General features: G+C 37.0%; 1 protein-coding gene across 2 annotated transcripts in view; it reads left to right on the top strand.

Moving 5' to 3' along the window:
- Positions 1 to 12236, top strand: part of IL16 (interleukin 16) — a 35570-nt gene extending 23334 nt beyond the window's left edge. The window contains exons 12-21 of one of the 2 annotated variants that reach the window (XM_084531918.1): positions 646 to 778; positions 1714 to 1801; positions 2294 to 2769; positions 5109 to 5250; positions 6417 to 7512; positions 8888 to 9071; positions 9741 to 9842; positions 10534 to 10783; positions 11374 to 11499; positions 11758 to 12236. In XM_084531918.1, coding sequence (XP_084388044.1) covers positions 646 to 778; positions 1714 to 1801; positions 2294 to 2769; positions 5109 to 5250; positions 6417 to 7512; positions 8888 to 9071; positions 9741 to 9842; positions 10534 to 10783; positions 11374 to 11499; positions 11758 to 11951 — 2791 coding nt within the window. In that variant the 3' untranslated portion in view covers positions 11952 to 12236. The remainder of the gene's footprint in view (positions 1 to 645; positions 779 to 1713; positions 1802 to 2293; positions 2770 to 5108; positions 5251 to 6416; positions 7513 to 8887; positions 9072 to 9740; positions 9843 to 10533; positions 10784 to 11373; positions 11500 to 11757) is intronic. The other variant, XM_084531919.1, reaches the window with a different exon arrangement.
- The last annotated feature ends 1482 nt before the right edge of the window (positions 12237 to 13718 follow it).

The following is a 13718-nucleotide window of genomic DNA, read 5'->3' on the forward strand; positions in this document are numbered from 1 at the left end:
GTTCTTCACTATTTGAAAGTTTGTATGATATGAATCAATGGCTTCAGTAGGCCTCTTAATGCATGTGGGTATTTTCAGTAATGCAGAGAAGAGTGTTCTCAGTTTCTATGTGGGCAAAATAAGGATTTAATCTGGAAAGGTTCAGTCTAGCAGCCACCAGGATTACAACAGTTTGTCATTAGAATTTTTGTATTAGCAAGTTATTCATATGTAGCAGAAGTATGAACATCCTTTCTGATCTTAAGAGACCATTACACTAGCAGAACACTAACAGACCATAAAAATATGAAAAGTGAAGTGTTAACTGGATAGGAAGGAAGGAAGATGTAGGTGGAAACTGCAGCTGAGCTGCATACAGCAGAAAGATAACAGACACAAAGCATGCATAGCTGAGCATGAAGTTCATAAATTGCATGCAACAAGTCCATAAATTGAAGAAAACTTGACATCCAGCTCATTCCAATTCCATTTTATGTAAAGGGAACAATGAGACATGGTGATTAATCTGTGATCAAATTAGAGGTCAACCACGTGGAATCTGTTTCTTGCATATTTTTACATGGGTGAGACAAGGTTGGGAGGAAAACAAAACATCTGTTTTATTCACATCTTTTTTTTTTTTTTTTTTTATATATATCTCTGTAGGTGTGGAGATGAAATTATTGAAATTAATGAAACATCAGTACAAAATATGACTCTTAATGAAGTTTATGCCATGCTGAGTCACTGTGATCCTGGTGCAGTGCAAATTATTATCAGCAGACACCCTGAACCACAGGTATCATTGTATTCTTTCTGATTTTCAAAAAAATAAAACAAAAACAACAAAAAAAACACACCAAACTGATGAACTAAGATTAAGTAAGAAGACAGGTGCTAATCTACAAGCAAGTGAAAGAATGTTGATAGGAAAGATTGTGATCCCTCTATAAGCATCACTGCAAGTATGAGACAGATTACGGTACAAACCTGAGATATGATCTTACATATCATCAAGTAAGATTTGAAGATTGATGGAGACAGTCTTACATAAGTTTCTGTGCTGTGAATAAGAAAACTACAGAAATAACATTTAAGGGATAAAACAAAATATATTTCTTAGAACAATAAACTGTATTCAAGAAAGGATTCTTAATAAGAAGAAATAATTTTTCCCTTGGAAGAGGGAACATACCCCTCCACCCCGAAAGATGGAGAAGGGGGGAAGAAAGATTTATACAGCCATCATCTTCCATACCATAATGAAAATTTAGGGCTTGCTCAACCAATGTTTGTTATTAAAATATTTTTTCTTAAAATAATTTTCTACAAAATGCTTCGTAACACAAGTGCAGTATAAATGATAATGTTTAATTCATTGCATTAAATTATCATAAAAACTCAGTATTAAATCATCTTACACTGGTAAGTCTATAATTAAATTTCTAGTGAAATATGCAAAAGGACATTTATCTTTGACAGATCGCATTTTACCAAAACAACCACTATAAAAACCATGTGTATAGAGAAATTTCAATTATATTGGAATATATGCCAATATGATGGTGTGTATTTGCTTAGCTTTAAAATTCTCTGATACATGATATAACTAGGTCTATTTATTTCAATTAGAGAACTTAGAAAAATTAGAAAACTTTGCAAAAGGAATCAAGATTTAAATGTTACTCATCACACAACAATCTTGTAAGAGTATAACAGCATGATATTTCCTAGGTATCTGAGCAACAGCTAAAAGAAGCTGTTGCACAAGCTGTGGAAAGCAACAGATCTGGAAGAGATAGACACCAATGGAGTACTGAAGGTAAGAGTATGACTGCATTCATTGACATGCAGTAATTTTGACTTTAGAAGATATATAGGATGAGTATGTGCTGTAGTAGAATCCTTGGTAAGACTCAAGTTGCCTGGAGTCAGAAAGAAGAGGAGAAGAGCTCACAGTACATGACTCCTAACACGCCTCCTAAGATACGTTACTAAAGAATGATGAGAAAAGACATTTCTTTGATCCACAGCAAGAAAAAAAAAATGCATTGTGCAAACAACTTCTTGCTCTTGCTTATCCTTTCCAGTGCAAAATCGCTGCTTAAAGCTTTTTAGACTGTCAGTAGGTGACAAGACCATGACAACAAAGAACTGAATTTAACCATTGACACACCTTTAACGGTGTGATGCATAAATCACAACTTTGCATCAACTGATGAAGGCATTTAGCCACAAATTTAATCAGCTGAATATTAGAAGCAAGCCCTTTGCATGTATCTGAATAGCCATTTTGATCGTGTTCCTGATACAGGTGTTAAAAAACTAGACACAAGCTGGCATGGAAGACACCCATGTGAAAAACACATTGAAAAGAATGCTGCTTATTGCAATCGCAGGGCACAGAAGCTAATGACCCGCTCCAGCAGTGACAGCAGCTACAACCCTCGGTCCTTGTGTAATAATGGAGCTGCATACCAACTGTGTGACTTGAAAGAAAGGGTACATAGCATTGATGTACCAATTACAAGACAGCCTGGACTGCTGTACTCATTGTCTGGAAATAATTTGGAAAGAAATTCCCCTCCTACTTGTAGTGAAGGAGGTCGACCCTTGCAAAATGCTAAGAAACCAACAGAGATTCTTGTTAGAAAACCTAAATCATCAAAGCCCAAACCTCCACCAAGGAAATATTTTAAGCAGGACTGCACAGGAAACGACCAGTGTAATGCAGACAGAAACGAAAAGCTTGTCTCCGAAGTGGCTATATCATCTTCTGCAAACCTTCAGGTAAAGCAAAATTTGCAAAATTTAAGTGTGTGCATTTGTGAGTGAGGCAGGGGAAGGAGTAAAGCAGAGAGAGTGACTTCAATGATAGCAGAAAAACAGGGAACAAAGAGTGTGTTTATATTTGTGAGGACTGGGGGAAGGGTATGAGGTGGTTCTGTTTTGAAAATAATGGAGAATGTATCTGAGTGAAGCCACCTGAGTTCTAAACATGATGTTCAAAACTGGTCAGAGTGCAGGGAAGTGTCTGAAGGAAATTTGAGACTGCGAGTTTGAATCCTAGTTAGAACAGCCTCAAGAAAAATTCCTTATTGACATTCCCTTGGAACATGTGCCACTGGCAGTATTGAGCATTCTGTGTCCTAATGGGACTGCAACAGTGAGGTTCTGTGGGCTGGGACTGGAGGAGTTTGGACGGCTTCTGATATCAGCTTGCTATGGTTCTTCCTAACTTCAAAATTCACAGTCATATAAGCAGAGAAGTCATGAAACAATTGCTTTGTTTCACCACTGGACTTCTTCGGAAGAAAGCACTAACAATATGCAGCAGGTAATCTTGGGCCCTTTTTTTTTTTTTTTTTTTTGAGATGAAGAGATGAGGTATTAAATAAACCCATATAAGTTATCAGGTACACATGTGTTGATGAGTATTTGAAAAATTAAGTGCATATTTGTACATTACTAAATATTAGTTCCTTCTCTCATCTAAGATAAAATCGTAAGACACAGTGTTTCATATTTGCAGGAGCGTGCAGGATTGTGAGATACGCATGCTGAAACAAAGTTGTGGTTTGTTTAAAAATGGAACCTCTTTCCCCTGAATTTAGTAATGTCAGTAGAAACGAACAGATCTCAATGCAAAGCAAAACATTTCCCAACCTGCACAAGTCAAAATAAACTGATACAGCTTAGACTGAAGATGAGGTATAATGTTAACATCCAAGAAAGTTTCAATTCAGCACCTCATGAAAGGTGGTTTTCCCGTCCCCCTAAGAAGAGAGCAGTAGAAACATTCTCATCAACAGCTACTAGAATCACCTACCAGAAGTAAAATTCAGGGAAGTTAAGTAGTTATTGAACTTATCACTGCACACAATTTATTATCCTTTACCCTTCAGTTATTCCAAATGATAGGGAGAAAAAATCCATCTTAAGATCAATAAAATCTGTGAAAAATCAAGTTTTTCTGTTAATGAAAATAATTTCCTCTAGAAAGAAGGTTTGTATATCTCAGGCAAATAGTCCTCTGTCCCAGGGAAACAGAGTTTCATGTCAGAAAGTATTTCAGATCGTTAAGACGTTTTATTGCTGCCTTCTTTTTTTTTTTTTTTTTTTTTTAAATTTCTTTTATTATTATTATTTTTTTTTCTCCAACCTTTTAATACCAGCCTGTTTGAGGCTGCATACCATAGGTTTTGTATGGGGATTCTGCAGACTGTAAGGTTGCTTTTTCATAACCAAGAATGGTTATTGATTAATTGATGTTTTTGACCATGCTTTAAACTGCATCAATACAGTAGCTATAATCCCTATCAGTAGAGAATAAGATCAAACTGTACGTTTGGGTACAAAACAAAATGGTGCTTCACTTACTGAAAGTACAATGTCCATATATAATAGCAACAGAATACAAGCACAACTTTCAAGTAGGCCCCTAGTGAGAGTGGAGAAAGGTTTTCCTAGAACAAGAAAGCTGCACAACCACCACTACCACACTAGAGAAAACTTAAAAAAATCTTCAATTACTTTATTTTTATTTTATTTTATTTATTTTTTTTCAGGACACACAGTCCCTGCTTGTTTTTGCTTCCTATTTGTAATCCTGTAGTTTAACTACAGAGGGAATTTCCAGCATCACAATAGAGCAGATGGCAATCTAGTGTCATTGCTAACAAAGGAATCAAGAGCATCTGTTAATGGTGCTGACAATAGCATTCATTGTAACCTCAAATTAATCCTCTCACCGTGTTACCAGCCAAGAATATGAAAAGGAGAGTTCTGAAGGTGCAGTAGTGACTTAGCTTGTCCTTAAGGGCAAAAGGTCTTCAAGAGAAAAAAAATGGTTTATGGTGTTTTTGCTGTTGACTAAATTTTTGGGAAGTTAACTGCATTTTTTTTTCAGCCTGTTTACCAGTGTGCCATAAAATATCAGGCTGGGTCTCTTGAAATACAGAAACATTTAAACCATATGAGGAATACAACTCAAGCAGAAGTGAAAACTTGATTCCTACTCAGTATTTCTTTTCAGATTACAAGTAAATGAAAATATGTTTTTCTTCAGATTCATGTAGTGTGGTTTGCATAATTACATTCTGACATGCTTCAATTTCCTGTTTGTTCAGCAGGAAGTTAGAGAACCAATGCTAGAGGGACATCAAACAGACGTAACTCACAGTGTCTTCGCCACTTCTCCTACAGCATATCATACTGAACACACAGCTGCTGTTCCGGCAGGCAGAGATCAAGAAAGAAAATCAAATTTAGGTATGTTTAATGTGACGCTTGCAGATGAAACTAGCATTTAGTTTGGGCTGACTTCACCTCCATCTTTAAATGTAGACTTCACCCATGTTTGTAATTTTTTGGGTGAACAGATGAAATTTTAATCCATTGATCAGGCCTTGACAAAGGCATTAAAGGAAGGACACTAGATGATTTCCTGTCCATTTAAACTTTTACAAGTATACTATTACTGTATTTTTTCAGATGATGCTTTGCTTATTTATATTGAAAAAAATAATATTAAAGTTTTGTTTTAGTATTTCTAAAATACAATTTTATGTATAGATTCAAGACAATCATTGTAATGGTACAAACCATGTATAATAAATTACTATCTTAAAAAATTAAAGGAAGTAGTGTTAAGGGAACTAAACAACCTCAGGAGGTCCCCTTCCAACCTAAACCTTTACAGAAATTTGTACCTTCTGTCTCAGATCATTAAAAGAATATTTCCTTAAACATTATATCTTTCTTTATTCTGCGGGAGATAAAAGTAACTGTGCAAACGTACAAAGAAAAATTTGCTTCCATTCATCTCTACTGTATCTAACCTATAAGACGTTAAGATACTTTATTAGCCTGTGATGTATGAAATATTCTTACAAGAGAATTCAGTTACTAATTACTAGAAAAATATAAGTGGAAAAGTTTGCACAAATTTCAGCTAGCATAAACATTAATCTAAGATCTTCATGGGAGAGTCTATTTACACCAGGATATACTTAAAAATGTAGGAAACAAAAATGAGCTTTTAAAAGAATTTACTATAACAACAGCTTTTTCACTGCACTGCAGGAGACATTGCAATTTTATCCATCTAGTTTAACTGCTATAGTTTGTATTATGACTTCAGCGTCTCAAAATTTCAGGTTACCTTTAGAAGTTACAGCTCCTTTGGAAAAAAGAGCCTGTGCCTAAGCAAGCCTGGTTTTTCAGTTAATTTCAGTGTCAGGAAACAGAACTTGTAGATCAAGAGCTGTGAATTTAAAACATTTAAGTTTTCTAGAAAATGTTAAAAAAAAAATAGAGAAAATACTTATAGAGATGAATGAAATTCAAATTTAGTGAAGTAATAGGATGCATAAATAACGGATGGATAAGGAGAAGGAGAAGGCACCTTGCTAATAATCAATCTTTCTCTAATATAGGAAGTCTACTTTCATCAATACAAAGGCCTGTACTTAAGAGGCAAGCACGGGTAGATTATACTCTTGATACAACAACAGAAGACCCTTGGGTTAAGATTTCTGACTGCATAAAAAGTTTATTTAATCCTACAATGAGTGAAGATAACAGCCACTTAGATTTGCAACCTGGCATCAACACAAATGAAGAAAATCAAAACCGAAGCAGCTCAGAGGCAGTTCTGCAGAAATCAGAATCAGAAATAGTCAGTTCAAAAGTGCTAAAATCAGATGAAAATGACATTGTGAAAAAGGGTCCTCCTGTTGCACCTAAGCCAGCCTGGTTTCGCCAAAGTCTGAAAGGACTAAGGAAAGCAAATTCAGACCTGAAAACACAGGCAGATCAAAGTCCTCCTGGCCTTCAGAGTATTTCTACCAAAGAACTGCAGTCCAGTTTATCCTGTCTCTCTTCCAGAGGATCATCAATAAAACAAAGAATAAGCTCATTTGAATCTTTGAGTGCTCCGCAGTCACCTGAAAAAGTACACCGAAGGCTTAGCCTGAAAACATCTGTCCAGAAAGAGCACCCTCCCAGCCCAAAAGGGTCAGAGGGGTCTCCAACCCATATAAACCAAGCCTTTCTCCAATGCTCTGAAAACAGCCAACAACAGTCAAAGTCATCTGTGGTCATTGGTACAAAAAGCCTAGACAGAACTTCCCCTCCCAAGGAGGTCCTACCAGCTAGCTCAGAGGAAAGCAACAATGCCAACCCTGAAAATTCCTCAGGCCTTTTAACTACAGAAGCTATTCCAACTTCCCGTGCATTATCAGTAACAAAAACACATAACCTAAGATCACGAAGCTTTCCACTTACCACTACCCAGTCCTGTGAGATGATGAAGACATACGATGAAAAATACAGCAAAATCTATTCCATCAGTAGCCAGGTGTCATCTGCTTTAATGAAATCTTTGCTTTGCCTTCCTCAGTCCCCAGTCCCTTCTGGAAACAGTGCATGGGAAGCTCTGGAAACCTTGTCTCAGTCCTCTGTGGAGGAGGATGGGACTTCTCTCTTACCTGCAAGTGAGAATCATCACATGGACACTGGATTTTCTCTAAAGTAAGATACCATATTTAAAATCAGATTTGCAGATCAGTATTGCTGAGTCTGTGTTCTGATTAGCTGACAGATTAACACTCTACGTTAGGAGCACACAATAGTAAAACACAAATTGAGTTAAGGAACTTTTAAGAGCACAAAAGTTTGAATGACTTGTGTGATTATTACTTTTATTTTTTATTTGTTTTATATAAACGTGGACATATTTCAAAGTTCCTCCTAGTTAAAGATACTGAAGGTAAAAACATCATTACTAATGATGAAAAGTATTCATTTGCCAGTGAGGAAACAGAGGACTTTGAGTACGTTATTTCTAAATTATGTGAAAACCTTATGATTAGGCTTCCCCAAAATCAAATGCTGTAGCTAGTTAAAATGATGAGATGATGTAAAAATCCTGGCACTCCTAATGTTTGACTTGAGTGTCACCAACTCTCTGGGTAATTTATGCAGTTATACTGTGTATCACTGCAATAATACTTCTGTCTTAAGCAGAAGCAATTCTGGCTCAAGTACATGAAAGTGATGTAGCGGAGTGAAGCCTAGGCACTCCCCATAACACAACAGTATCACCCTGATCAGTATTGCTTCCTATGATTCGTATACATTTTCTGTTAACAGCTAGTAAGGGATTTCAGGAAAGAACAAAGTGAATAAAGATAACACTTGGCAAAATATTTCAAAAGTACATTTGAACCTTGCAAAAATTCTTTCAAAATTCTATTGCATGGGTTAAAAAATAATAATAATAAAAAAAAAAATCTACTATTTGTCTTCTCAGATACAATTTTATTAACAAAACTTATTACCTTTTGCCGGAGAGTTATAGTCTGTGATGGCTACACATCAAGATATATACATGGTGATACAGATAAACCCTGGATTTCAAGTGTGCATCTGAATCTCTTAAATCTGCACAACTTGAGTAGTATTTTCTAGCTCTAATTAAAAATACTGTGAAAATTGCCTCTTAGAAAACCAACCTTACATGATTACCTACAAGAATTTCTTGATAAAAAATGAAATAGCCCCAAATCACAACTCTCCTCTTTATCTAATTCCAGGCTTATCTGGAAAACACAAAATCACATGAAAGTGAGAAGTTGAAAAACAAAATAAACAGCAACAAAACCACAGATATTTATTCAGGTCTGTTTTAGCCTGGAGCCGAGAGATTATTCCTGTTCTCCTATATGATGGTTCCTGCTTCTGTTAGGCTATGATATATGTATTTATAAGACTTATTTTGCAAGAGAGCTGCCTCCCCAAAAATGGTAATCAAAATATGACTGCTCTAGAATTGTCTGTTCTATGCTTGTGTATATTCTTTCATAACTCAACGTTTACTTTTTATTCTTTTCACAATGGGACACAGCCTTTCTGAGTTGAGAGAATACACTGTGAGCTTAGCAGACAGTGAGAAAGAGGAAGAGAAACAGGAACACGGCTCACCTCAAGCATCCGGTGTGTCAGGGCAGTCCGTCATCTCTCTGCTTTCCCCTGAGGAGTTAGCAAAGCTTATAGAGGAAGTAAAATCACTAGATGAAGCAACCTTAAAGGTAAATCAACTTTTTTTTTCTGTGTGATTTTCAGAAAGCTGTGGAGTGGATGTGCCTACTTAATCTTTGTGACCTTACATTTTTCAGAAATGAAATTAATATGTGTCAGTAGCAATACTTAGTTCTTTTGGTCTGAAATCTTAAAGAAGTCTACCAAGATAACTAAGCAAGACTAACACCCATTTAAGTAACTGATAGCAGCTACAGAGCAGGTGAGGTCAGTGTGTGCAGAAGTAGACACTGATATTTGGGACACCTTTCATTTTTCTGTGGTTCCCAGTCTGAGATTCCTAATGCATACTCTTGGGGATTGAACATCCTTTAGTCCTAGTGGCTTCATCTAGAATTTTGATAATGTTCAATATGAGCCAAAATCAAGGCTAAACGTGTGTATTCCAAAACTATAAAGACTTTAATATAATCCAATATATAGTCCAGCCCTAATAGATAACCTATTTACAGAACATAACAGTTTTAGACACAAAAACGTTTTATAAAATAGGTAATTGATTTGTGAATTTGATCAGTACTATAAACATGTCTCAGCATTATATCCATGTCCTTAGGACTCATTACAAAATTCCCATAGACAAAAAGAAAAGGTATGGATTCCAGTTATTCTGATTTATATATTAAGATGTTCTTAACACAATTCCCTTCTCTGCCTAGGAATTTGATGATATTCATGTTACAATTTTGCATAAAGAGGAAGACACTGGGCTTGGATTCAGCCTGGCAGGTGGCGTTGATCTAGAAAACAAAGTGATAACAGTAAGTAGCATCTTTCAAAAAATGCTCTGAAAACAACTACTCTATCTAAAAAGAAATGTGTAACTTGATGGTTTTCTGCTACAGAGGTTTTCTTTTGGCATAATCAAAATAGGCAGCTGGGCTGATAGATCAGAAAAATCAGTCTTAAGTGTGCAAGAACGAGATTCTTCTGCACAGTGCTGCCCTCTCCAGGTGACTGGTCGTGGCGTCCTGTTTCCTCGGGCACCATCCTAAACAGCTCTGAAATCGAACAACCTACACCCCTCATGCTTACAGAAGACCCCAGCGCTTACAGAACACCATACAGGGTGGTCAGTGCTACCAGGAGTGAGGTGTGTGTATAGACAGGCAAGGGGTCTGAAAGCTAGAGACTAGCTTCATACCTTCTGACTGGCAGAGTAGCAAGAGGGTCAAGAAGTACAGGCACGGTACGTACTGTGGGCAGCAGGGTATTTGGCCATCTGATATCAGGGCTAGACAGATTGCCTTGCTGCCTGATGAGTCCTGTGTCCCGGAGAGCTTCTCTGTACAAATACTTTCAGCCTTCAGCCCTGAAATGTGCTAGAAACAATTTCTTCCTGTCGTAGAATGAAAAATGCACATAGTAAAAACTACTAACCATAGTGATTTATCTTGTTTTTCCCCCCTCTCCTTTCTTGTGTGTCTGCATGGTGACTGGGATTTTCAATAGGTTCATAAAGTGTTTCCCAACGGACTAGCATCTCAGGAAGGAACCATTCAGAAAGGAGATGAAGTACTGTCCATTAATGGAAAGTCCCTTAAAGGTGCAACTCACAATGATGCATCAGCAATCATGCGACAGGCTCGCCAACCCAGACAAGCTGTTGTTGTCACTAGAAAAGCTAAAGATGGAGAAAAAAACAGCATTTCAATTGATTCTAGTACATCTTCAGTAGCAAGTGATGCCTCACAAGACTCTGGTAAGTTCAGTGCAATTACCTTGCTGCCCCCACCTGCTACATGTTTAATCATCAACCTGAAATCCTTGCTGTTCATAAAACAGCTCAGTAAGGCTTGGTAAATTTGAGAACCATGATTATGGACAGAACAGTTAATAAGCAATCCTGAAATAGGTATTTGGAATAACTTTGTTAGAGAGGAAAGGAATTGATGGAATTCTAAAATAAATGAACATTCTGGAGATCTGGAGCTTTAGTTATGTCCTGCAAATAAAAATTAGCAGCTTCATGGTTAATAAAAATTTCAAAATTAACATCAAGTATGTTTATCATAAATTTTGTTCATTGAACATATTTTTATAATTCTAGTAAATATCACCAACTTTCATTTTTATATTTCTATTCTGCCATGAGTTCAAATACAACTTACTCCAGCTTCCCAGAGGGCCTTACAATCACAAAAAGAGGAATTAAAAGCTATCACTTCCGTTTGCATTTGGCAGTTTATAGTGCCTTTGCAAACAAAAGGGTTCATTTTTTGTAACAGATCCAGATTTCATAACGTTTCCAGATATGTGGTGCCCATCTGATAACTTTCCATTTATTTTCAGCAACTGAAGATACAATCTGCACTGTAACTCTAGAAAAAACACCTGCTGGTTTGGGATTCAGTCTGGAAGGAGGAAAGGGCTCTATTCATGGAGATAAACCCATTGTCATCAACAGAATATTTAAAGGTAACACTCTTGAACGTGTATACGCAGGTTCTTAGCTGATGCAAATGTGCACTTTATAACTGACTGCTAATTTATGCCCATGAAAATTTATTTATTTATTTATTTAAATGCAGCATTATCCCATGCAGTGCAAGTAGTTTTTGCCTGCTGAGACCAGGTGGTTTATACCAAACATGATTGTGATTCTTAACAAGTGAAAGAATCATTAAAAATGCCTCCATAGAAATAATTATTATTTTTCTTTTTACCCCCCTCTAGGGACTGCGCTAGAACAAAGCAGCACTGTTCAGCCTGGTGATGAGCTATTACAAGTGCACACAACTGCCATGCAAGGACTCACTCGTTTTGAAGCATGGAATATAATCAAGGCATTACCTGATGGGCCCATCACAGCTATCATCAAAAGAAGAAATCCAAGCTCTGTTACCACCAAGGCATCTGAAACTTTGTAAGAGGAGTAATTAGACTACTGCCAATATTACAAAAAAAAAAAAAAAGGGGGGGGGGGGCATAGGAAGCTCTCATTTGGCTAGCAGAGACAGATATTCAGAAAGCATACATGAAAAGTACATAATTTTACTGGCAGTTACAGAGAAAACTGTTTGGGATAAAATGCAAAGATGTGCATAAAACATGCAGTATTATTTCAACATTCAGAAATGGTTGTTACAAATTGTAGAATGATAAAAATGACTTTATTAATAATATACTGGTTGTAATAAAATATGACAGCTATAGTAAGCACTCTCCTATTTTAAGCCATTAACTGAACTATCAGAAGCACATTCTGTGGTTAATTATTCAGTTCTGTTCTGCTACTTTTGCTTCCTGCCTTACCTCCACAGGAGGAAAAGCCAACAACTAAACACTGCAACACTGGATGCATAAAAGGCAGAGAAAGTGGGATGCATCTTAGGGTAGCAAAACTAAAACGTGCCCTGAGAAACTCCAGCTTCTCTATTCAAACTGCAGAGCAGCCAAAAGCTAAATAGAGTAACTCTACTAGCAGTTGAAAGAGATATGTTGACTCCAGAAGGCAAACACAGGGGAGTGTCTCACCGTATTGCAAGGGTGAGGCAGGAAGCTGAGGGTAATACAGTGGAGTTTCTCCCAACCTTCCTCCAGCCAAAAGTCTCGGAGTACTAGAGTAGGAGAGCAACAAGGGCATTTAGAACCAAGACTTACCTTCTGACCACAGATGTATTTTGAAATATCTTTTTGCTAATTTTGTAAGGAAAAATGCCAGTGAGTGTTTCTGAATGCAAATATTTATTCTAAAGCACTAAATAATTTGGACACAAAAGTATACTTCAAATACTGCTATCAGTATTCTGGGCCTGCTCTCCAAACACTGTACAGAATGGTACAAGCAGCACATGCATCTATGGGAAGGGGCTCTTGTGCACCCTTTGGTCCTCTCTGACCCATTTCTCTAAAGGGAGACAAACAATGCCAGGGTAGAAGTATTCATTCACTAGTTGAAAGCCATATGGTTACGTTGGTTATTGTCTTTGGCTGTTCACCTTCCCCATACTCTGGGAATTTGCCGCATCCTTCTTAGGTTACACAGGGGATTCCTCCAAGATCTTACAGGATGATCTTCACTGGGACATTTGCATCTCCAGTTTGGCATAGCAGAAGACTGAATGTTAAGCGCTCTTAATTCTTTCTGAATAGAAAACACTGAGCACTCAGAGAAAGGATCCTCAAGTTATTTCAATTAAGAGATTCACCTATCCTTTATTGTTCAGAGTAATATAAAATACAACAAATATACAATAAATACTAATAAAAGGCCCCCACTGCCTGCAAAATGTTTACTTGCAGGAATAATCAGTGGTGATTTGAACTCTGCTCATTGAGCTTTTTACTAATTAATCATAACCCTGCAAAGATCTGCCCAGATATCCAATTTCATGCCCAACTGAAAACTGTAGTATGTTTACTTAAATACGTATGAACCTCTGTAGTATCAGGCCCCCAATCTCTCCTCAGTGAATGCATTACCCTTCTTTAAGCACAGAAAGCAGCCATCTGAAACGGAAATACAGACAAAGAAGTTGAGAGGGTGAGTGCTCTCACCACAACACCTAGTGGGGAGTACAAACTGGAGTGAAAGCTCTTCTCTGCCATATTGCATTGAATTCAGAGATGCTGGAGGTCTGAGTGTCTCTTTAAGTTTCTCTGTGCATGGGAATGTGGAGCAATTTTAGAGAATC

The sequence above is a fragment of the Aythya ferina genome (genome assembly GCF_964211825.1).
Source record: "Aythya ferina genome assembly, chromosome: 11".
NCBI lineage: Eukaryota > Metazoa > Chordata > Aves > Anseriformes > Anatidae > Aythya > Aythya ferina.